At 54.7% G+C, this 23,898-nt stretch overlaps 1 protein-coding gene across 1 annotated transcript in view; it reads left to right on the top strand.

Annotated features, from left to right (window-relative positions):
• Positions 1-787: 787 nt before the first annotated feature.
• Positions 788-23,898, top strand: part of HMCN2 (hemicentin 2) — a gene marked incomplete at both ends in the record, with an annotated part of 138,910 nt that continues 115,799 nt past the window's right edge. Inside the window, 4 exons of the mRNA XM_080708870.1 lie at positions 788-1,025; positions 17,567-17,637; positions 19,263-19,421; positions 20,123-20,245. Of these exons, the coding sequence (XP_080564996.1) occupies positions 788-1,025; positions 17,567-17,637; positions 19,263-19,421; positions 20,123-20,245 (591 nt within the window). The remainder of the gene's footprint in view (positions 1,026-17,566; positions 17,638-19,262; positions 19,422-20,122; positions 20,246-23,898) is intronic.

Below are 23,898 nucleotides of genomic sequence, written 5' to 3'. Positions count from 1 at the left end.
GGCTTCATCTGGTGTCTCTCTATATCTGGCTTCCATTCCATCTGCTCCACTTGAGAGCCGAGTGACCTTGGGCAAATGACCTTGCCTCTCTGAGCCTCTGTTGCTCATCTGTAGAATGGGTTTGGTGGTAGAGCACCCCGTAGGGGTGCAAGCCCCAGCTTTCAAGGCAGTAACTGGAAACGCTGAGCGCAGGGCAGGTGCAGCTCCTGGGCTGCTGATTATAATAATAATTGCATTAACCGGGAGGCACGTGCTCGAGGAAGGGGCGTGGGAGAGGGAGACAGGTTGAGATTGATTACTGGGGAGGGGGAGCCAGTCTCAAAGGCGAGGACCAGCTTCAGCCCCATCTGGGGCTAGGCGGCGCCACCTTGGCCGGCGGGGCGCTGAGGCGCAGGTGCCTGCTCCCCACGCTCGCTTCCCCATCCCTCCATCCCTCCATCCCTCCATCCCCCGCCTCGGCGGCCCCACCTCCTGCCTCCGCCGCGTCCTCCTCTAACCTCGGGTCTGGACGGGCAGCGAGGAGCTCGCGGGGCCGGGAAAGTTTGAGTCACGCGGGGGGAGAGGAGGCGGGCCGTGACCCTGCGGTGGGCTCTAGACGCCTCTGGCTCCCAGCAGAGGGACCCCTGGGCGCGCCCGACGAGCAGACGCCGCGCGGGGCGCTGGGGCCGCGGAGCCGGGCGACCCGCGACCCCCTGACCGCAGGCGGCGGCCGCGACCCCCGGACCGCGGAGCCGGGCGACCCGCGACCCCCACCACCCCGCCGCTCGGCCCGGCCCGGCTCGGCGGCATGGCGCTCGGGCCGCTGCTGGCCGCGCTCTCCGCCCTGGCCGCGGCCGGGGCGCCCGGGACCGCGCTGCCCCCCACGGCGGGGGGCGCCACCCTGGCCTTCGTGTTCGACGTCACCGGCTCCATGTGGGACGACCTGCTGCAGGTGATGGACGGCGCCTCGCGCATCCTGGAGCGGAGCCTGGGCGGCCGCGGCCGGGCGGTCGCCAACTACGCGCTGGTGCCCTTCCACGACCCAGGTAGCGCCCGGCCCGGGAGCGCCCCAAACCCACCCGGGGAGCGTTCCAAACCCACCCGGGAGCGCCCCAAACCCACCCGGGGAGCGCCCCAAACCCACCCGGGGAGCGTTCCAAACCCACCCGGGAGCGCCCCCCAAACCCACTCAGGAGCGCCCCAAACCCGACCCGGGGAGCGCCCCAAACCCACCCGGGAGCGCCCCAAACTCACCCGGGAGCGCCCCCCAAACCCACCCGGGAGCGCCCCAAACCCACCCGGGGAGCGTTCCAAACCCACCCGGGAGCGCCCCCCAAACCCACTCGGGAGCGCCCCAAACCCGACCCGGGGAGCGCCCCAAACCCACCCGGGAGCGCCCCAAACTCACCCGGGAGCGCCCCAAACTCACCCGGGAGCGCCCCAAACCCGACCCGGGAGCGCCCCAAACCCACCCGGGAAGCGCCCCAAACCCACCCGGGAGCACCCCAAACCCACCCGGGGAGCGCCCCACACCCACCCGGGGAGCGTCCCCCAAACCGACCCGGGGAGCGCCCCAAACCGACCTAGGCGGCGCCCCCAAACCGACCCAGGGAGCGTCCCCCAAACCGACCCAGGCGGAGCCCCCAAACCCACCCGGGCAGCGCCCCCCAAACCCGACCCGGGGAGCGTCCCCCCATCCAAGCAGTGTCCCCAGACCCAGGCGGCGCCCCCAAGCCCGGACCCTGGCAGCCCCCCACTTTCCCCAGCAGCGCCCCCGCCCGCCGGGCTGTGCCCATCCGCCTGCCCTGACGCCCTTTTGCGCCCGCGCCTGGACCTCCGCGGGCCACACGGCGGCCTTGGGGCGGCCTCGGGGACACTCGCGCGGGGCGGGACACCTGGCGCAGCCTCGGGGACCCTCCCTCAAGGGAAGCTTTGCTGTGGTTGGGGGAGACGCCGCCAGGGCTGCGGGGTCCTGAACCTCTCTCCCCGATGCCAAAGATCCTTTTGAGGACCCGCTGAGATGTGCAAACGAGGCGGGGCCGCCATTGTACCGTTATTTCTTAGAATTGGGCTTTGGAGGCCAGAACAGCCCCCCTAAGGTGGGCCTGGGGGAGCTGGGCACACCGTGGAACCCACCAGGTGGCCGCAACTGGCCCGCGGAGGCTCGGCCTCTACCTCCTCCTTAGGAAAACAGCCCCTTCCTGGGAGCTGGCAGCCCAGCTGCGGTCCTCACTGTGGTCGGGCCACCCAGCTCCTTGCCCTGCGGCCGCCCCTGCCCACCTGCCCCTGCCGCCAGCTCGGTGTGAGGGTCTCCCTGCCGGGAGGTCCTTGAGGAGCACTTGTGCAGGCTCCCAGCTGATTTCCTCCTGACTGTGTGTGTTGGGGAGGGTACAGGGGTTGTAAGCAGGGAGATTCACTTCTGAATTACATCCCTAGTCCTATTTTATTTTTATTTTGAAACAAGGTCACCTTCAGTCCTCTTAGCTCAGCCTCCCAAGTACTGAGAGTGCAGACGCGTGCCACCATGCCCACCTTCCTCCTCCTCCTCCTCCTTCCTGGGGATTGAACCCGGTCCTTTCCCACTGAGCTACATCCCCACCCCTTTATTACTTTTCATCTCCAGGCAGGGTCTCACTAAGTTGCTAGACTGGCCTAGAGCTTGTGATCCTCTCGTCTCAGACCTCTGAGTGGCTGGGATTACATCAAGCCCCCCACTTTTTTTAAGGTACTGGGGATTGAACCCAGAGGCATTCTACCTCCAAGATACACCCCAGTCCTATTTTATTTTATTTTATTTTTTACTTTGAAACAGGGCCTCACTAAGTAGCTGAGGCTGGCCATGAACCTGCGAACCTCCTGTCTCAGCCTCCCAAGTACTGGATTACAAGTGTGCGCCATCACGCCCAGCTCCCTCCACCTCTTTAGTGAAAAAAATCTCAAATATACAACAAAGTAAGGGGAAAATAGTACACAATCTCTGTATGCCACCCACCTAGACCTTATGATTTATATTTGCTTTATATACCTCTTTTCCACCTCTACTCAGGAGGCTAGCTTTTTAAAAAGAGAGAGAAAATGCCACATATGTTAGCACATGCCTGGCATCCTATACTTGTACTTGGGAGGCTGAGGCAGGAGAATTGCAGATTGGAGACCAGCCGCAGCAATTTAGTGAGACCCTTAGCAACTTAAAATATATTTAAGCCAGGTGTGGTGGTGCACGTTTGTAATCCCAGTAGTTGGGAGGCTGAGACAGGAGGATCACAGGTTCGCAGCCAGCCTCAGCTACTTAGTGAGGCCTCCGCAACTTAGTGAGACCCTGTTTCCAAATAAAAAATAAAATAGGCCTGGGGGTGTAGCTTGGAGGTAGAATGCTGGGTTCAATTCCCAGTACCACACACACGCGTGTGCTGCTCACACACACACATATACACACACACACTTAAAAGGGGGAGGCTGGGGAGTGTAGCATGGAGTTAGAAAGCCCCTGGGTTCAAAACAAACAAACAAACAAACAAACAAAAAACAATCAGAGAGAGGGAGGGAGGGAAGGAGAGAAGAGAGAGAGAGAGAGAGAGAGAGAGAGAGAGAGAGAGAGAGAGAGAAGGATGCAGATCCTTTGCAAATTGCAAAATGTTTTTGTGAGAAACCACACGGTGACCTATGGCTGTATGCACTGCTAAGCCTCATAGAAAAATTTGCATTTAGCTGGTAGAAGGCCCCTGGGTTCAATCCCCAGCACACACACCCCCCTCAGATACACAGGAGGAGGAGGAGGAGGAGGAGGAGGAGGAGGAGGAGGAGGAGGAGGAGGAGGAGGAGGAGGAGGAAGAGAACAACTTGCACTGAGCCGGGCGTGGCGGCGCACGCCTGTAATCCCAGTGCTCGGGAGGCTGAGGCAGGAGAAGGGCAGGTTCGCTGCCAGCCTCAGCAATGAAGCGGAGACCCTGTTTCAAAACCAAAATATTAACAAAAACGGGCTGGAAGTGCAGCTCAGAAGTAGACAGCCCCTGGGTTCAGTCCCCAGCACCACACACACACACACACACACACACACGAATTTGCACTTATTTATGACGGTATCTGGCATCCACGTCATACGCAGTCTGAGGCGGGGAGCGCAGTCTGGGGTGTGGGGCCCCTCTGCTTTCTGGAGTTCGGGGTGTCACAGGGCTCAGCGGTTCAAAGCCCGGACACCAGGGCTCCAGACAAACTTGTGGGCACCTCAGAAGGAGAGCTGCCACCAGGGGCCTCGCGAGGAGGCGCCTGTGAACGGTGTCGCCCACCTCTCCAGCAATCTCAGTCTTTCTGGATTGTTCTTGGGCCGCAGAACATGGCGCTGGAGGACCTCAGAGACCGTCAGACCCACCGTGTTATCTTCCAGTCGAAGAAACCGAGACTCAGACGCCGATGAGAGCCCCCGGCCACCGGCCAGGGTGACCTCATCCTGCTCATAAGCCGCTGTGTCTGCACAGCGCTTGGCTTCGTGTGGGCAGGAGAGCAGAGGTCTCGAGGCCCAGGAGGGGGCTCCCGAGGGCGGTCCTCGCTGCCTCCTCCCTGGCCATCAGCTCCGGCCCCCTCCTCTCCTCTCTGGGCATGAGTGGGGGTGCGGCTTCAGCCTTGCTCAGGCTCAGCCCCCCCCCCCCATCTTCCATGGAGCAAAACTTAGATTCTCCTAACCCGATTTCCCAGATTTCCTCCCTGGAGACACCCCCAGGTTCATTAGCATCAGTTGAGGTCCGGATGGGGTTCTCGGCGGAAGGGGGCAGGGTGCTACCCAGGAGCCAGCAGCCTGGCAGGGCTGGGCGGGGCAGGAGGTGGCCCGCGGGCTCAGGGACCAGCTCCTGGCTGTGGGCGGGTCCTCGAGGAGGGCGCCCAGGAGGCCGGGTCTCCGAGGATGCTGTGGGGACGGGAACAAGGGTTAATGGGGCTCGGGCCCTTTGCCAGCACGGTGCTGGGGACACAGTAGAGATGGAGGACTTCGTGGGGTGCGCGTAGCTGGCTGGCTGGTGGCCAGAGGGACAGCGTGACGTGTAGGACAGGTGTGCGTGGGAGGAATGAGGCCGGGGTGGGAGGGGCCACACTGGACCCCGGCGCCCTGCAGCGCGGGGTGTGGACAGCTTGCATTTCCTTGTATGGCTGTGAGCAGCCGTGGCCACTGCAGAGTTCTGAGCAGGGGCCAGCGCTGAGGATTAGGGGTGTCTTTTCAACAAAAGGAATTCCCTTTAGAGAGCTGGAGAAAAGGGGGTGTAGCCGACTGGCCCCAGGTCTGCACACTGGGCGCCCCGAGCCGGGGAAGAGACTCCGTAAAAAGCAGGCGTTCTAGACGGCACAGGCTGGGCGACCACCAAGGACTTGTGCTCTGGAGATGTTTTAAATCGGTTTCTAAACCCAAAAATGCGGTGTGTTTCCTGAGTGGAAAAGTTAGAAATTTGTTAATGGTGTCATTTGGCTGGAGGTTTCGTTTTTTTTCTTTTTCTTTTTCTTTTTTTTTAAGCTTTCCTCTAGTTAAACATTACAAAAGGCTCCTGGGTCTGAATGTCTGCCTCTTTGATGGTTCCCCCCCCCCCTGCAGGATTAAGTTCCTCTGAGTGCAGTTCCTTAAGGCCATTTTTGTTTTGTTTTTTTTTTTAATTTTAACTTTATTTATTTATTTATTTTTAAATTGGTGCATTGTAGTCATATATCAATCACATTGGAGTACAAGACTTGAGAGGATATACAAGCACACATCATCCAATTAGCCCTCCTCCAGCCCCCATCCCATTCCCTCCCCCTCCCTCCATCCCACACTTCTTTGGTGATTTACTTTGATACATTTGTTTATGTACCTCCTGCGTTTTAAAGAGGCTCCGTCCTCCAGCATTACATACCCTCTGATTGGTCACATTAGTTGCTTCACTATAGGGCCCTTTCTATAGCTCAACCTCTTCCTGTTGCCCTTTTCCTCCTAGTTATTGCTGATTAAGAGAAGCGTCTGATTTATATTTTCTGCGATATTTCTCTGTGCATGCTGCGTTGCAAGTACCGATCCCACTCTTGATGGTCCCAGTAGTGGCCTGGCTACTCAGTGGACTGATCCAGACCTCGCTGGCTCAAGCAGCGGCCTTGCCTCATGGGGGCCCCAGTTCTGGTCTCGCTGGCCCCTGCACCGGTCTAACCCCTAAGCTGGCTTCGGTCCCGGCCTTGGAGGCCGCAGGAGTGGCCTTGTCTCACGGCAGGCTCCAAAGCTGGCCGTTGACCCTGCACCGGCCTAACCCCTTGGCAGGATTCCAATCTTAAGGCCATTTTGAACACACTGAGTGGGTGGGCAGCTCTTCAGATTTTTTCTAGAATGTTCCAGGAGTCCTAGTCCTCCCAGAGCGTCGAGGGTCCTCCTCCCCTCTCGGCGGGGCCACCTCCGACGTGGGAATTGGGATAGAAAACATTGTTTTCTGGAAGCCGGCACCTTCTTGTGTTTAACTGTCCTGGTTTCAGTTTGGCTTCGAGTATTCAGCAGGCCTGTGTGTGACTTTTCTTCTTTCTAAGTAGACTCTGCTGCGTTTCTTGGGGGTTGGGTGCTTTTCTGCCTTGGCGCGAGCACTCTATGCTGATGGTATCGATGATGTTTTATTATTTGGTTTCTGTTTTGCTGGGTCCTTTGCTCTTCAGTATTATTTGTGATTCCTGATCTCAGGTTTTGGATTTATTTTATTATTTTATTTTGCGAGTCTGGGGATGGAACTCAGGGGAATTAAACCTCCAAGCTACACCCTATGCCCTATTTTTTTATTCTTTATTTTTATATTTTTTATTTGGAAACAGGGTCTCTTAAGCCAGCGTGGCTGGCTTCGAACCTTCGCGATCCTCCTGTCTCCGCCTCCCAAGCGCGGGGATCACAAGCGTGCGCCACCACGCCCGGCTTTTGCATCTCTATTTTTTTTTGGTGGTACTGGGGTTGGAACCCAGAGGCTTTCTACCTCTGGGCTACACTCCCAGACCTATTTTCTATTTTATTTGGAAACAGGGTCTCACTAAGTTTCTGAGAGCCTCACTCAGTAGCTGAGGCTGGCTTCGAACCCATGCGATCCTCCTGTCTCAGCCTCCCAAGTGCGGGGATGACAAGCATGCGCCACCACGCCCGGCTAAATCTTTATTTAAAAAAAAATCTATTCGTTTTTTTTTTCTTTTGTGATTTATAGAAAGAAAAGCCATTGTATCATTTATCCTTAGGTATCTTTTATTTTATTTTATTTTTTTGTGGCACTGGAAATTGAACACAGAAGCATTTTACTTCCCAGCTACTCCCTCAGTCCAATTTTATTTTTTATTTGGAAAGAGGGTCTCCCTAAGTTGCCGAGGCTGGCTTTGAACCTGCGATCCTCTGGTCTCAGCCTCCTCAGTACTAGAATTACAAGCATGTGCCACCCTGCCCGGCTCTATCTTTTATTTTTCTGTCGCAAAAGTGGTTAGACAGAGGTTCTGGATTTTTTTGTTTCATCTTGGCACTTAATTCTTTTACCTGAAATTTTTAAAAAATTTGGTAAAATATATAAAAAAGGAATCTAAATTTTCGTATTGGGATAGTCAAATTGTTCAGGTACATTTGTATATTTTATCAAAAATTCCTTTTTATCATTTATTTTTATTTTATTTATTTTATTTTTTGTGGTTTTGGGGATGGAACCCAGGGGCATTTGACCTCTGAACTATACCCCCTGCTGTATTTTTTATTCTTTATTTTGAAACAGGGTCTCACTGAGTTGCAGAGGGCCTCACTAAGTAGCTGAGGCTGTCCGTGAACTGCGATCCTCTGGTCTCAGCCTCCCAAATGCTGGGATTACAAGCGTGCGCCACCATGCCCGGCCTAGCCCTTGTTTAAAAAATTTTTTTATTTAATTAATTAGTTTATTTTTTGTGATATTGGTAATTGAACTCAGGGGCATTTTGTCTCCAAGCTACACCCCCAGATTTATATACCTATGTATGTATGTATGTATGTATAAATACTGGGTACTGGGATGGAACCCAGGGACATTCTACCTCCAATCTACACCTCCAAGCCCTATTTTTTATTCTTTATTTTGAAACAGGGTCTCACTGAGTTGCTGAGGGTCTAGCTATGTGGCTGAGGCTGGCCTTGAACATGCGATCCTCCTGTCTCGGCCTCCTGAGCGCTGGATTACAGGCATGCACCATCCCATTCAGCCATTTCCTTTTAAATTCTGAGCGCTTCCTTACTTCCTGCCGTCTCAAGGTGCTCCAGGCTCATCCTTAATATTCCTGCCCCCGTCTTAGAATTAGTCATTTCTCCAAAGAGCCCTGGCTCCTTTGATTGGAGGAGGGAGTCGCCAGCCAGCCCTGGTGCTCTCTAACCCTGCGGCTGTGCGGGTTCACTGCCTCCTTCCCTGCCACAGCCCCAGGTTCACATATCTGTGGATATGTGAACACATATCCGTGTTGTGCACATTATCTGTGTCTATACCCCATCTGCCGGCACGTACGGATGTAACCGTCGGTGTCTATATTGAGCTAAACACAAGTTCATACCGATGTCTCCAGCCCTAAACGATTACCAGATGGACCATTCCAACCTCTTCCCACGCGTATAGACGAGCCAAACACCTGTGGCTTATCTGCACCCTCCCGTTCCGGCACGGCAGACCTGGCTCCGTCATCCTCCGTCCATTTACTTAATTGTCCGGTTCCAGGATATTTAGATAGGGCTTTAGAATTGTCAACCTGTAACCGTGGGAAACAGCCTTATTAATAGGAGCCTGGTCCTTTCAGGCTCCGTTCCTTTTCACAGTTATATTATATAGACCAGTATCTTATTCCTCTCCTCTCCTCTCTCTCCTCTCCTCTCCTCCCCTCTCCTCTCCTCTCTCTCCTCTCCTCTCTCTCCTCTCTCTCTCTCTCCTCCCTCTCCTCCCTCTCCTCTCCTCTCTCCTCCCTCTCCTCTCTCTCTCCTCTCTCTCTCCTCTCTCTCTCTCTCCTCCCTCTCCTCTCCTCTCTCCTCTCTTCTCTCTCTCTCTCTCTCTCTCTCTCTCTCTCTCTCTCTCTCCTCCCTCTCCTCCCTCTCCTCCCTCTCCTCTCCTCTGTCTTTGCTGAGAGACCAAACCCAGGGCGTCCGGCACGCTAAGCCCACACTCCACCACTGAGTGAGACACACTGCCCTTGGTCCTTGTATCGATGGATTTTATTCTCAGTATATTCTCAAGTACCTGTTCTTTCAGATTTAACATAGAAGAACCTTGTCAACATCCAAACAAAATACAAACAAACAAAACCTTGCTGCAATTTCTCTTGGAATTGTGTGAAATCTTACACGTGTGCGCACGCATATGTGTTACTGGGGACGGAGCCCCGGGCAGTCTACCTCCGAGCCATGCGCCCAACCCTATTTTACGTTTTTACTTTGAAACAGGGTCTTGCTATCTCACCATGCGCTGGCCTCAAACCTGCCATCACTTTGTCTCAGCCTCCCAAGTGCTGGGATTATGGCGAGCGCCACCACGCCCAGCTGAACTGTGTTAAATCTTGACATTGGGAAGAATTATTATTTTTTTAAAAAATTCTCTTATTCCCAAGGAGGCATGCTTCTTCCTCTTTTCACAGATTTATTTCCCTTAGTAAAGATTTATAGCTTTTTTTTTCTTACAAATTCCATCCATTTCTTTTAAAGATCATTTCTAAATTTTTCTTGTTACTATTTTGACCGGGGTATTTTTTTTTTCATTACATTTTTTGCAAATGAGTATTGCTCGTATGTTGGAAAGCAATTTAATCTCATGTGTTTATTTTCTTTCCAACTTTTTTTTTACTGAAGGTTTTGTTTTGTAACTAATCGTTTGGGTAATGTCTCGAGTTTTTTAGGCTGACGGACAGCCCAGCCTGTCCAAATGATTGGTGTCTTTTTTTCCACCCAACTGTTTCACTCATCTTAAATGTCTTCTATTATTTATCAGCTAGGACGTGTAGGGCAGTACCAAGTCACGCTGGTGACTCCTGTCATCCTGTTTCATTCTAGATTTTGCCCCATTCCTGGTGTGATGTTGGTTCTTAGTTTGAGGTCTTTGTCATCAATGAAAGATGAGACTTTTATTCACAACAGCAAAATACCAAAAAAACAGAGAGAGAGAGAGAGAGAGAGAGAGAGAGACAGAGAGACAGACAGACAGACAGACAGACAAAAAACCCACCTGGTGCAGTGGCTCACGTCTGCAATTTTGGTACTCGGGAGGCTGAGACAGGAGGATCACAGTTCACGGCTGGCCTCAGCTACTTAGTGAGGCCCTCTGCAACTCAATGAGATGCTGTTTCAAAATGACAAATAAAAAATATAGGGCCGGGGGTGTAGCTCAGAAGTAGAAGGCCCCTGGGTTCCATCCCCAGTACTGCAATAAATAAATAAACAAATAAATAAGTAAAATAAAAATAAAAAGGTCTGGATGAGCAGCTCAGAGGAATTCTATCCCCAGTACCAATAGCAACAATAATGATAATAATTATTATTTTTAAAAAGCATAAAAACCCAACATAGATGGGTGCTGAGTTTTAGCAAGCGACTTTCTGGCTTTTGTGGAGATGTTCCGAGGCCCTTTCTCCTGCTGACCTATTGACGTGACTTCCTAATCTGAAGCCGTTTCCTTGGCGCAGCCCTGCTGGGTCACGGCGGACTCTGCTGTGGTCCAGCTGTGTTCCGGTCGCAGCGGTCACCGGGGATCTCCGCGCTCCATGTCCTGCGCGGGATCGGCGGCGGCAGCTCCTCTGTGTGATTTTGGTCAGATTTTAGCACCAGCGTTCAGCTCTTCCGGTTAATAGTTTATTTGGTTCAAAAATTGCAAAATTAAAGCTGGGTCCACGGTAGAGCAGGTGCCGACCGCTGGAGGCCTTGGGTTCCATCCCAGCGCCCACAGCCACTACAAGATTAACACATATTTATAAAATACCCTAACAGGCAAGAGAAAAGCCCGAGACTCTGCCCAGGGCCGCCCGGCTGGAGGAGGGGCGTGTGCAAGTCCAGAGCTGGAGCCACAATTGGAGCCTCGCTTTTGAGAAAGAAGGGAAGGGAAGCCAGGCCCTGGGGACAGTCCTCTCTTTTTATAATTTTTAATTTTTAGTTTATTTATTTAAATTTTTGTTTTGTGGGCCTGGGGATGGAACCCAGGGGCATTCGACCTCCGAGCTACACCCCCTGCTGTATTTTTTATTCTTTATTTTGAAACAGGGTCTCACTGAGTTGCCGAGGGCCTCACTGAGTAGCTGAGGCTGGCCGCGAACCGAGATCCTCCTGTCTCAGCCTCCCGGATGCTGGGGTGACGAGCGTGCGCCGCCACGCCCGGCTGACAGCCCTCTCTTTCTGAGGCTGGACTATTTGATCGCCCGGCCGCAGTCGGCTGGGCGGGGGGCTGGCACACCCGGGCGGGGCTGGGGCTCTGCTCATGGCCCTCCCAAGTCCAAGAGCCCACAGGCTCTCCGTGTGCGCCTCTTGCCCAGTGGAAAATCCCTCCTGCAGAGAGATGGTTCTAGGCCAGGCTTCTGGGATGGTTCTAGGCCAGGCTTCTGGGGCTCACATGCCGGAGGGCAGCTTGAAGCTGAGGCCTCCGATCCCTGCGCCGCTGCCCTCACGCAGGGCTGCATGCCACAGCTGCCCAGCTGCCTGGCAAGAGATGCCCTCGGGCACACGGCCATGGGGGTGGGGAGTGAGCACTGTGCAGAGAGTCTGCAGCCTCGCACACATGGTGGACAGCTTGGATCTGGGGTCAGATGGGCCCAGAGCTGAGCCTCGTCTCCACTGCTCCCTGGCTGTAGTTCCTTGGGCAGGTCCCTTGATCTTCCTGGGCATCGATTTTCTTATCAGTACAATGGGGATAATAGATGGCGAAGTTCATAGGTTGCTGTAAGGAGTTTGTGAGCCTGTGCATGTCAGATGCTTAGAAGAAACCCTGGTACTTAATAAATCTCAAAACAGTGGTAGTTAGTTGAGCGTCGTGGCACACTCCTGGAATCCCAGTAGTTGGGAGGCTGAGATAGGAGGATCATAGGTTCGAGGCCAGCCTCAGCTACTTAGTGAGACCCTGTTTCCAAATTAAAATTAAAATATAGCCAGGCGTGGTGGCGCACGCTTGTAATCCCAGCAGTTGGGAGGCTGAGACAGGGGGATCGCGGTTTGAGGACAGCCTCAGCTACATTTAGTGAGGTCCTTTGCAACTCAGTGAGACCCTGTTTCAAAATAAAAAATAGGTCTGGGGGTATAGCTCAGAGGCAGAATGCCTCTGGGTTCCATCCCCAACACCAAAAGATAAATAAAAAACAGCGGTTTCTCAGTCTGTATGTGGGGGTCTACACAAATACCAACTGGAAACAAGCCGGTTGTAGTGGTACATGCCTGTAATTCCAGTACTTGGGAGGTTGAAACAGGAGGATCGCAGGTTTGAGGCCAGCCTCAGCAGCTGAGTGAGGTCCCTCTCCAACTTAGTGATCCCCTGTTTCAACATAAGAATAAAATAGCACTAAGGCTGTAGCTCAGAGGTAGGGGCCCTGGGTTCAACCTCCAGGACCAAAAATTAAAAATAAAAAGATTAGAAGCTAGGCGTGGTGGCGCACGCTTGTAATCCCAGCATTCCGGAGGCTGAGACCGGAGGATCGCGGTTCTCGGACAGCCTCAGCTATTTAATGAGGCCCTCTGCAACTCAGTGAGACCCTGTTTCAAAGAATATAAATAGGGCAGGGGGTATGGCTCAGAGGTCAAATGAGCTCCATCCCCAGACCCGCAGAATAAATAAATAAATAAATTAATTAATTAATTAATTAAAAATGGAAACAAAACAGCATGGGTTTGGGTTAGTACCAGATAAAACAAAATAAAACACACGTGGGGTTGGGCAGGGCCATCATTAGGTATTTGTACAAAGGAGATACTTCATAGCTCTTGAAGATGATGCTACACTGAGCCTTTAACCTAGAAACGTGTTCACATTATGTTATTCTGTGAAAAGAATCAGGTTAAAAATAGTTTGCTGTTTATACTCCAGTGAGACTTCTGCTTACAACAGCAGGCATTTTGTAAGCTCCGCTTATGCATATATTTAGATATATCTGAATGCCCATTTTGAAGGTTATATACAAAAACGCAGTGACTGTCTGCGGTTGTGGAATCAGAGTCCCTCCTCTCCCTCTCTTTCCTGTGCGTCAGGATTTTCTGTGTTCGGCCCCGGGGAGCCGTATTCAAGAAGAGCTCGGTTCCCGGTTCCCGGGGTTGTCGAGAGCCGGCTCAGTGCTCAGCTCTGTCGCTTCCCGGCCGTGTGACTCTGGACAAGGGACTGAACCTCTCTGGGTTTCTGTGCGCTCCCTGGAAAACGTAGGTAATGAAACCTTGAGAAGAAACCCGGCGTTTCCTCACCGGATTCTTGTCGGCGGTGAGCGAAGAATGACGCCCGCAGACGGCAGGAAGGGGAGCGAGAAGTTTATTGGAAACAGCAGGGAATAGGGAAAGTGGCCGAACACCCCTGAGGGCCGTCGGGGCTCTGGTGTCCGGCAGCTGCCTTCAGGTCACTACCCGAGTGTAGCCCGGGCCAAGTGCCTTCAGTTGCAGGCTGCTTTCTCCCAGAGTCCACGCGATCTGCCAGAAAGGAAGTGCGGGTCACCCCTAGGGGCCCTGGTCGGCCTTGATGTCCAGCAGAGGCTTTCAGGTCACTACCGAGCGTAGCCCGGGCCACGTGCCTCCAATTGCACCCCACCTTCTCTCAAAGCTAACGCGACCTGCGAGAGAGAGAAGCTCCCCGGCGGGGAGGGGTTCCCAGAGTGGGTACCTGGTGACTGGTCTAGGGGTTCATATATGTCTGCATGTCCTCTGTTGGTTGGAGTCTGGGAGGCAGTTCTTAATATCTGCATAGGGGATTTGATGTCCTCGAGGGGTCTCCTTTCCGTAGAGGTGTCAGGCTTGCTCCAGGGATGTCTCCTGGGTTTGTTGATTAGTAAACAGATGGTTTTGTGAAGCTTTGGTCATTCTTATCTCTGAACCTTGGAAGAGCTGGTCTCTTTTAGGAGACTTGGAAGTTAATTAGTATCGGTTGCCCCTCAGGAAATTAAGCTTCTCTACTGAGGCCTCTTCCCTACCTGCCTGCTTCTCTTCTACCTCCTCAGTAAGACTCGGACCTCCCAGGTGCCAGGGAGGCTTGAGTGAGCTAATACGCAGGGTCTGTCTCAGCACACAGCAAGACAGTCTTAGCTGGGCCTGGTGGCACACACCTGTGACCTCAGTACTTGGGAGGCTGAGACAGGAGGATAGCAGGATCGAGGCCACCCTCAGAAGCTTAGTGAGACCTTCAGCAATTTAGTGAGACCCTGTTTCAAAATAAAAAAAATAGGGTCGGGGATGTGAACTGGAGATAGCTGCCCCTGAATTTCTCCCTCCTCCTCACCTCCTACCTCTCTCCCTTGTTTGCCTGTTTGTTTATTCTTCGTGTGGTACTAAAGACCGAATCCAGAGACATTCTATCTCTGAGCTGTACCTCCATCCTTTCTTTGTTTTATTTTTAGCTTGAGACAGTCTTGCTGAGTGGCTGAGGCTGACCTCAAACCTTTGATCCTCCTGTTTCAGCCTCCTGAGTGGTGGGACTACAAATTTATGCCACCATGTCCAGCAACATTACTTTTTCTTTTTTTGGTACTAGGAATTGAGCCCAAATGCATTCTACCTCCAAGCCACGCCTATTTTATTTTAATTTGGAAACGGGGTCTCCCTACTTTGATGAGAGTCTCACTGCTTGCTGAGGCTGTCCTCGAACCCGCCATCCTCCTGTCTTAGCCTCCCAAGTGCTGGGATTGCAAGTGAGCACCACCACGCCCGGCTCTCCATTTTTTTGGTACTGAGATTGAACCCAGGGGCATTCTACCTCTGAGCTACACCCCTTGCCCTCTTTATTTTCTACTTCAAAACAGGGTCTCACTGGGTTACCGAGGCTGGCCTCGAACCCTCGATCTCCTGTCTCAGCCTTTCAAATACTGGGATTATAGGCGTGCGCCACCACATCTGGCTGATGATTATCTTACCGTCTTGAATTTTCTAGGGAAACGCGCGCGCACTGCAAATGCACAATCTTAGGTGTACACTTGTGTCAGAGTGCACGACTCTGAGCTCGCTCTCCTGTCCCGGCGTGACACACGTCTGGCCCCTCAGCCAGACAGGGTGGTCTGTCTGACCACGCCAGCCCTCCCAGCCAGGGTCCTGGGTTCAGATTCCTCCCAGAGCTTCTGTGAGCCGACCGTACGTAGCATGTGCTGTGTGTGTGTGTGTGTGTGTGAGAGAGAGAGAGAGAGAGAGAGAGAGAGAGAGAGAGAGAGAGAGAGAGAGGAGAGAGGAGAGAGGAGAGAGAGAGGAGAGAGAGAGAGAGGAGAGAGAGGAGAGAGAGGAGAGAGAGGAGAGAGGAGAGAGAGGAAGGAGAGAGGGAGGAGAGAGAGGAGAGAGAGAGGAGAGAGAGGAGAGAGAGAGGAGAGAGAGAGGAGAGAGAGGGAGAGAGAGGAGAGAGAGAGAGAGGAGAGAGAGGAAGGAGAGAGGGAGGAGAGAGAGGAGAGAGAGAGGAGAGAGAGGAGAGAGAGAGGAGAGAGAGAGGAGAGAGAGAGAGAGGGGAGAGAGAGATTGACTGAGAGGCCTGGCTGCAGCGCTGCCATCTCTGAGTGGGACCAGACTCCAGCAGTCTTCTGCAGCTCACTTTGAACAGTTGGCTGAAATAAGATCTGCAAATGTTGAGGGGAAAATCCCAGAAGAAATTCAAGAGTTTTGAGCTGCGCGCTTTTCTGAGCAGTGCAGTGATACCTCATAAGCGCCCGCGGGCCCGCGCAGGCTTCTGCAGCGTGTCCGTGCCGTATATGCCGCCTGCCCGTCAGTCACTTAATAGGGGTCTTGGGTATCGACCCCTTGGGCTATCAGCCCCGAGACCCACTGACATGATAGCGCAGGGCTTGTGTTCAAAAACAATTTTATAGCCGGGCGTGGTGGCGCACGCTTGTAATCCCAGCATTCAGGAGGCTGAGACCGGAGGTTTAAGATCTGAGGACAGCCTCAGCTACTTAGCGAGGCCCTTTGCAACTTAGCGAGACCCTGTTTCAAAATAAAGAATAAAAAATAGGGCTGGGAGCTGGGCGTGGTGGCGCCCGCTTGTAATCCCAGCATTCGGGAAGGAGAGACCGGAGGATAGCAGTTCTCAGACAGCCTCAGCTACTTAGCGAGGCCCTTCACAACTCAGTGTTTAAAAAAAAAAAGACTAAAAAATAGGGCTGGGAATGTAGCTCAGAGGTACAATGCCCTTGGGTTCCATCCCCGGTACTGCAAAAAAAAAAAAAAAAAAAAAATTGAGCTGGGGGTATAACTTGGAGGTAGAATGCCACTGGGTTCCATCCCCAGAACTGCAAAAATAACCCCCAATTTTTATTTATTATTTATTTATTTATTTATTTTTGCAGGTTTGGGGATGGAACCCAGGGGCATTCAACCTCCAAGATACAACCCCTGCCCTAATTTTTATTCTTTATTTTGAAACCGGGTCTCACTGAGTTGCAGAGGGCCAAATTTTCCCTTATTAATGGCCACACAGCAACAATTTAATTATACCACACTGTTGCTAGTGTTCAATTTTATTGTTAGATCTTGCTGTTACTTCTGTGTCTCACTTGTGAACTAAACTTTATTACAGATATGTACGTATAGGAAAATAAAGTATGTGTAGGGTTTGGTACTGTCCCTGGTTTCGGGCCCACTGGGATTGGTAGGAATCCTGCGGTAGTTCCCGGGAGCTCCTGTGTGTGACACTTTGTTTACCCACCACGAGCTGGCGGGCGTCTGGGTTGGCTCCAGTTTGGGCCCCTCGTGGAGAGGTCCGTGGTGTGGACATGTTTTCCTTTCTCTTGGGCAAATGCCCAGGGGTGGAACGCAGCGCCTACGGTAGCTTCGTGGCCTGTTTGACCTTTTAGAAACGCTGCTGTCTTCCAAAGAGGCTGAACCAGTTGGCACCTGCAGCATCCGACGCGGCCCCTGCTCCTCGCCCGCCCCGTGTGGGGCCATCTGCGGCCTCCTTCTGAACGGCCCCATACCGAGGCGGGTTCCCGGCTTCATTCTTACCCATCAGAGCGGTGCTGGACGCCCGCAGGCGTCTCGGGATGGATTATTTCATTATTTGCTTCTCTGTTCATCTTCCAGAATGGGGGTGGGTGAGATGGTAGCGGGGCCCGGGAGAGTCTTGGTCATAGAGGTTGGGCGCCATCTCTGTGTTTCCCTAAAGCTGGGTGGGACACCACCCCTTCTCCTCTCTCTCTCTCTCCCTTGTCTCTCAATCTCTCTCTCCCTGCTCTCTCTCTATCTCTCTCCCTTCTTTCTCATCTCTCTCTCAATCTCTCTCCCTTCGCTCTCCCTTCTCTCTCTCTCCCTTCTTTCTCAATCTCTCTCTCCCTTCTCTCTCTCTCTCCCTTCTCTCTCTCTACTTTTCTCTCAATCTCTCTCCCTTCTCTCCTATCTATCATCCATCTATCTATCTATCTATCTATCTATCTATCTATCTATCTATCTCCCTCTCCCTCCTCTCTCAATCTCCCTCTCCGTCTCCCACAGATATTGGCCCAGTGACCCTCACGGCAGACCCAGCGGTGTTCCAGAAGGAGCTGAGAGAACTCTCCGTGCAGGTGGCCTCACCCTGACAGCTGACCTCCCTCTGTGTGTCTCTTGATCCCCAACAAGACCCAAGTCTCTGTCCCACCCAGGGGTCAAGATGGCGGCTTCTCCTCAGCCCCCATGGCCTGCCTCCCAGCCCTGCAGGCGGCCCCGGAGAGCTGGGTTTACAGGGTTCCATCCCTCATTCAGTGAACCAAGCACCTCCCAGAGTCCCTGTGCCTGGCACATAGTAGGTGCTTATTATCAAATGAATGAATGAATGAATGGGGTAGGAGAAGTTGAGGGCATATGTGGGGGCTGGGTAGAATGGGACAGGCCGGTTCAGACCCCAGAAACAGGCCCAAGACTGGGTCACGTGCCGCACGCCCCATGGGCTCCTCGGCCACACCCAGCACAGACCACGCGCAGGCAGGGACCCCACCTAGCAATCACCCTCCCTCTCCAGCCCCCCAGCACATTCGGGGGCTCAGGAAGTGTTTGAGGGGCGAAAGGGTGGAGAAGTGTTTACGAAAGGTGCCCAGTGGGCCGCGCTGCTGGGCAGAGGGCAGGAGCGTGGGGTCCATGCCAGGCTGGGTTACAAGGAGGGCCCGGGGCTCAGAATGCCCCCACCCCACCCCATTCCTCCATCCTTTGGGCTGCCCAGTGCCTTCCTGGGGCTGTCTGCTAGATACCCCTCCCCTGCAGGGTAATTAAACACTCATAGTATCTGCCTTCCTCCTTGATTCCTTGGGGGGCACAGATTAATAAATGGATGGATGGATGGATGGATGGATGGATGGGTGGATGGGTGGGTGGATGGATGGGTGGATGGGTGGATGGATGGATGGGTGGATGGATGGATGGATGGGTGGGTGGATGGATGGATGGATGGGTGGGTGGGTGGATGGGTGGATGGATGGATGGGTGGATGGATGGATGGATGGGTGGATAGATGGATGGATGGACGGGTGGGTGGATGGGTGGATGGATGGGTGGATAGATGGGTGATGGATGGATGGATGGATGGATGGGTAGATGGATGGATGGATGGATGGATGGATGGATGGAAGGATGGGTGGGTAGATGGGTGGATGGATGGGTGGATGGATGGATGGATGAATGGGTGGGTGGATGGGTGGATGGGTGGATGGATAGGTGGATGGATGGATGGATGGATGAATGGGTGGGTGGGTAGATGGGTGGATGGATGGGTGGGTGGATGGATGTATGGATGAATGGGTGGGTGGATGGGTGGATGGATGGATGGATGGATGGATGAATGGGTGGGTGGATGGGTGGATGGATGGATGGGTGGATGGATGGATGGATGGATGGATGGATGGATGGATGGATAGATGGATGGATGAATGGATGGATGAATGGATGGGTGGATGGATGGATGGATGGATGGGTAGATGGATGGATGGATGGGTGGATGAATGGGTGGATGGATGGATGGATGGATGGGTAGATGGATGGATGGATAGATGGGTGGATGGATGGATGGTGCAGCCTCTCTGAAGTGTGAACAGGTAATTTGCTCCATGGTGCTTCTAGATGGCAGAGGCCGGGGCAGCTGGAGATGCCCCTGGCTCCTGCTGTTTGGGGAGATGCCTCTGGAGGAGGCAGGGCGGCGCTGACGCGCTCCACCCTCCAGGGGGGCGGCGACTGCCCTGAGATGAGCGTGGGCGCCATCAAGGCCGCCGTGGAGGTGGCCAACCCCGGCTCCTTCATCTACGTCTTCTCGGATGCCCGCGCCAAGGACCACCACAGGACGGAGGAGGTGCTGCGGCTCCTGCAGGTCAAGCAGTCGCAGGTGAGTGGCCGAGGGGCTGCGTGTGGGGTCTCCAGCCACCGGGGAATTCCAGCGTGCTGAGCGTTCCCGTGCGCGGGCCCTGCCGGCTTGTTCTTGGTGACCACACGCCGCCCTCCTTTCTCACCATCCAGAGCCTGCGCCATCCATGGGGGGCTGGCGTCCCCTCCACAGCTGGTCCCCAGTTTGTGTTCCCTTTCCCGTGGTCCCAGGCTTCAAGACTTTGGCGCTTTGCTTTGGCAGCCAGGGCTGGGGAAGCGACGGGGCCGGCTCTTCGGTGCTCCTGGGGAGACCTCCAGGCTAGGCCGGCTTCTCTGCTCTCTGGTCTCAGCACAGTGGGACTCTTCAGGGTCCGTGCAGTCTCCAAGCTGCTCCAGGACGGGGCAGCTTCCGTGCCCTTCTCTGTTGTAGGTTTAATCTCATTTATTGAGCGTCTGCTCTTATTTTTTGGGGGATTCTGGGGATCAAACCCAGGGCCTTGTGTACGCTAGGCGAGCGCTCTACCCCTGAGCTGCACGCCCAGCCTAAACACCCACTCCACTCCGGCCCCGTGGGCGCGCTTGCCCTGCTTCTGCTCGGGTCCCCCTCAGATGGGCACCCCCCGTAGTCCTCTCCTGTATCTGCGTCATCTGCGCTCAGGGAGAGGCAAGGGCGGCCCCCGCCGCGCACACGCAGTCAGGGCCAGGCTGCTTGTCACCTCGCAGGTGGTCTTCGTGCTGACGGGGGACTGTGGCGACCGCACCCATCCCGGCTACCTGGCCTACGAGGAGATCGCGTCCACCAGCTCCGGGCAGGTGTTCCACCTGGACAAGCAGCAGGTGGCAGAGGTGAGTCTGGGGCGGGCGCGCCTCCCTGGGCCTCTGTCCCGGCCCCGCCCGGCTCGCCGAGGACCTGGTTGGTCCCTGAGGCCCCGGGTGGCTCTGCCCGGAGGTTGACGAGCTATAGAAGGGGAACTCTGCTGGGCACTGAGGGCCAGGAGCAGGAGGCTCCGCCCTGGGGCATTAGGACGACACCCCCTCCCCGAATGTAGAACCCCGAAGGGGTTCCCAGGAAAATAAATGTCAGGTAAAGAGGCTGAGGCTTGGAGAGGGCCCCGACCCTGGATTGGGGCCCAGGTTCCAGGGTTAGGCGGGCACACAGGATGGACTTGGATATTTTTTGGCACAACTGTGGGTGTGGGGTTCCCCCTGAGCTGACCCCAGAGTCTGGCAACCACAGGCAGCTGGAAGAAAACCAGGCGGGAACTGGAGGCTGCAGCCACCAGACTTACACTGTGCTGCTGGGAGCTCGGCCCTGCCTGGGCGCCCTCAGAGCCCAGCGTTACCACTTAACCAGGCCTCTGCCCCCCGTCTGGGCTAGGTGCTGCCGCCTCTCCCACCCGGGCACCCCACCCCCTCCCCCAGCAGCAGTCCGTCCTGAGGCCTGCTGGTAAATACATGATCAGCAGCCAGGTGTGGTGTAATCCCAGTACTTGGGAGGCTGAGACAGGAGGATTGCAGGGTTTGAGGCCAGCCTCAGCAACTTAGCGAGAGCCTATTTCAAAATGAAAAATAAACTATTATCAGCCGGGCGTGGTGGCTCACGCTTGTAATCCCAGCAATCGGGAGGCTGAGACGTGGAGGACTGCGGTTTGCTGACAGCCTCAGCTACTTAGTGAGGCCCTCTGCAACTCAGTGAGACCCGGTTTCAAAATAAAGAATAAAAAATAAGGCAGGGGGTGTAGCTCAGAGGTCAAATGCCCCTGGGTTCCATCCCCAGACCCGCAAAAAAAAAATATATATATATATTATCGAGATCCTCTTTCAAAATTTAAACTAAAATGGGGTGGGGGTGTGGCTCAAAGGTAGAATGCCTCTGGGTTCAATCCCCAGTACCAAAAAGAAGAAAAGAATACACGATTATTGACCATCTCTCTGGAAAGGACAAGTATGCCTATTTCTGCAAATTCTCTGACCGTGGCTGAGTTCAAGCTGCCTCCCAGGGCCCCTGAGCAGAGCTGGGGTCGTCCTGGACCTGTCTGAACTGGCTCCACTGTCCCGGCAGAGTCTTCAGTGGCGTCTGTGGCCCCTGTCCACTGTCCCCTGCAGCGTGCCTGCCAGTCGGACCTCAGTGCCTGGGTCCTCCTGTGCCCACCACTCCGTGCCTGCTGGCCTCCTGCCTCCGCTCTGTGCCCTGCTCTTCCTGCCCCAGGGCCTTTGCTCATGCTGCAGACGCTCCAGCTCCTCTTCCCCTGGCTCCTTCTCATCTCCCGTCTTGGCTGAAAGGCTCCTTCTTTGCACGGAGGCCTTCCTTAACTTCTGTCGAGATGCAGTTTCCTTTCATGCCCTGTCCGGGCTCCCTGTGTTATTTTACATAATTGTCATTTTATGCTTGTGTGATGACATAGTGTCCCCAGGCTCTGAGCTCCCGGAGCTGGGCCGCGGGCGCCCCCGACGACCATGGAGTCAGCAGCGCTTTGTGCCCTCCCAGCGCATGGCACCTGCTGGAGAAGCAGCCAGGCAGGGGCGCTGTGGGGTCCCTGGGGTCCGCAGCCCGGGGGAGGGGGTGAGGAGCAGCGTCGGATCAAGCTGTGGCCGGGGGCCAGCCCCGCCGTCGCCTGTGCTGTGTATTTATGAACTGCGGAGGTCCGTCTCCAGGGCCGTGTTTAGATTAGCGTGCCTGAACTCCCGGTTGACAGATGGCGTGTATGTTTCTCTGCGACACCTCAGGCTTTGTTTTCTGGCTCGGCAGCCTTCCCTGGCACCGAGCCCCGTGCAGAGGCTCTGAGGGTCGGCTCGCTCCGAGCTTTTGGTGGGGACTCATCTGGACAGTTGTCTGTGGGCATCTCAGATGCGGGGTGGCCGGGCAACCTGGTCCAGATGTGCCTTTGTCAAGGCAGGGGCTTGGGCCAATCCGCTGGCTCCTGGCGGTGGCACCTGGCATCCGGCTGTGGGAGTTTGGGGGCAGCAGGTGTCTGACTCCAGGGTACCTCCGATGGCCGGGACTGGCTGTGTCCTGCTTGGGCCTGGACCCTTCTCCTTCCTGAACGCAGACAGAGCTCTGCCATTCGTCAGCCTAATTAATACCTTGGACCCAGCCCCGTCCAGATGTTCCCAGACGTTCGGCAAGCCTGAGAAAGTGGCCGGGCAGCCAAGGCTGCCTCTTGCCCCAGAGGCCTCCGGAGCCAGCGGGCTCTGGTGGGGAGGAACCTCCCCGGGAGCGGCAAAGTCCCCGCGCCGCACGTGTGGCTCGCCCTGCAGCGTCTCAGAGACTGTCCAGTGGCCGGAGCGCCCGCCACACGCTCTTCTTCTTTCTGTTTTTAGCGCTGGGGATTGAGCACTGGGGCATTCTACCTCTGAGCTACCCCCCAGTCCTTTTTTATTTTCTATTTTGAAACAGCTAAGCTGCTGTGGCTGGCCTTGAACCTGAGATCCCCCTGACTCAGCCTCCCAAGTCCTAGATTATAGGCTCTGGTCTTCTTTATTAAGCACCTGCTACGTGCCAGGTGCAGCTCTGAGTACCGGGAGGGAGGGGACAACCGAGCCAAGCGCAGGGGCCTCGGCTGCAGAGTATTTTAGCTCCCTGGTGTGGAGCTGGCCCCGGGGCCCCAGAGAGGGAGAGGGAGAGGGAGAGGGAGAGGGGGAGAGAGGGAGGGAGGGAGGGAGGGTGGGAGAGAGAGAGAGAGAGAGAGAGAGAGAGAGAGAGAGAGAGAAGGCATTGCCGAGGCGGAGGCTGGCATCGTGGGCCGTTTGTTCTGTCCCAAAGGTGTGGACTTTTTATTAAATTTGGTTAGGGCCAAATGTGATGGCCAACACCTGAAATCCTGGTACTTGGGGGGCTAAGACAGGAGAATCACAGGTTCCAGGGCAGTCTTAGCAACTTAGCAAGACCCTGTTTCAGAATAATAAAAAAGGTCTGAAGGTGTGGCTTGGAGGTAGAATGCCCTTGGGTTTAATCTCCAGTACCAAAAAAAGAAGGAGGAGGAGGAGGAGGAGGAGGGAAGGAGGAAGAGGAGGAGAAGGGGAGGAGGAGGAGAAGGGGAGGAGGAAGAAGAAGAGGAAGAAGAAGAGGAGGAGGAGGAGGAGGAGGAGGAAGATAGAATCAAGAACTCCCTCACCCCAGCCCAGCACCCTACAGCCCACACTGAACCCAGATACTGTCACTGACCCAACGATGTGGGGAGGCTGGGGAATGGAGAAGAGGCAGAAAGCTGGGTGTGCCCCATTGTCCTGCAGTTTCTCTGGGCCTGGGGAGCCCCCATCTTTTTCCAGGAGGGCACTGGGCCTCTGCTGCCCGCTCCACTTGCAAACACCCACCTTGGGGCCGGGACTGTCCCCTGTCCCGCAGCAGCCGGTAAAAATGCCAAGTTGACCTGCCTCCTGAGATGGTGAGGGCCAGGCTGGGCACGGGGGAGGTTGTGACCAGGTGGTTCTGATTAAGGGATCAGGAGGGCCCCGCCATGACCTCATCCTGGACCCTTCTCAGGGAAGGCGGAGCTTGG

Source organism: Muscardinus avellanarius, assembly GCF_963383645.1.
Source record: "Muscardinus avellanarius genome assembly, chromosome: 13".
Classification (NCBI taxonomy): Eukaryota; Metazoa; Chordata; class Mammalia; order Rodentia; family Gliridae; genus Muscardinus; species Muscardinus avellanarius.
Note: the sequence above shows the minus strand (reverse complement) of the source record. Positions and strands in the feature narration are given on the sequence as shown.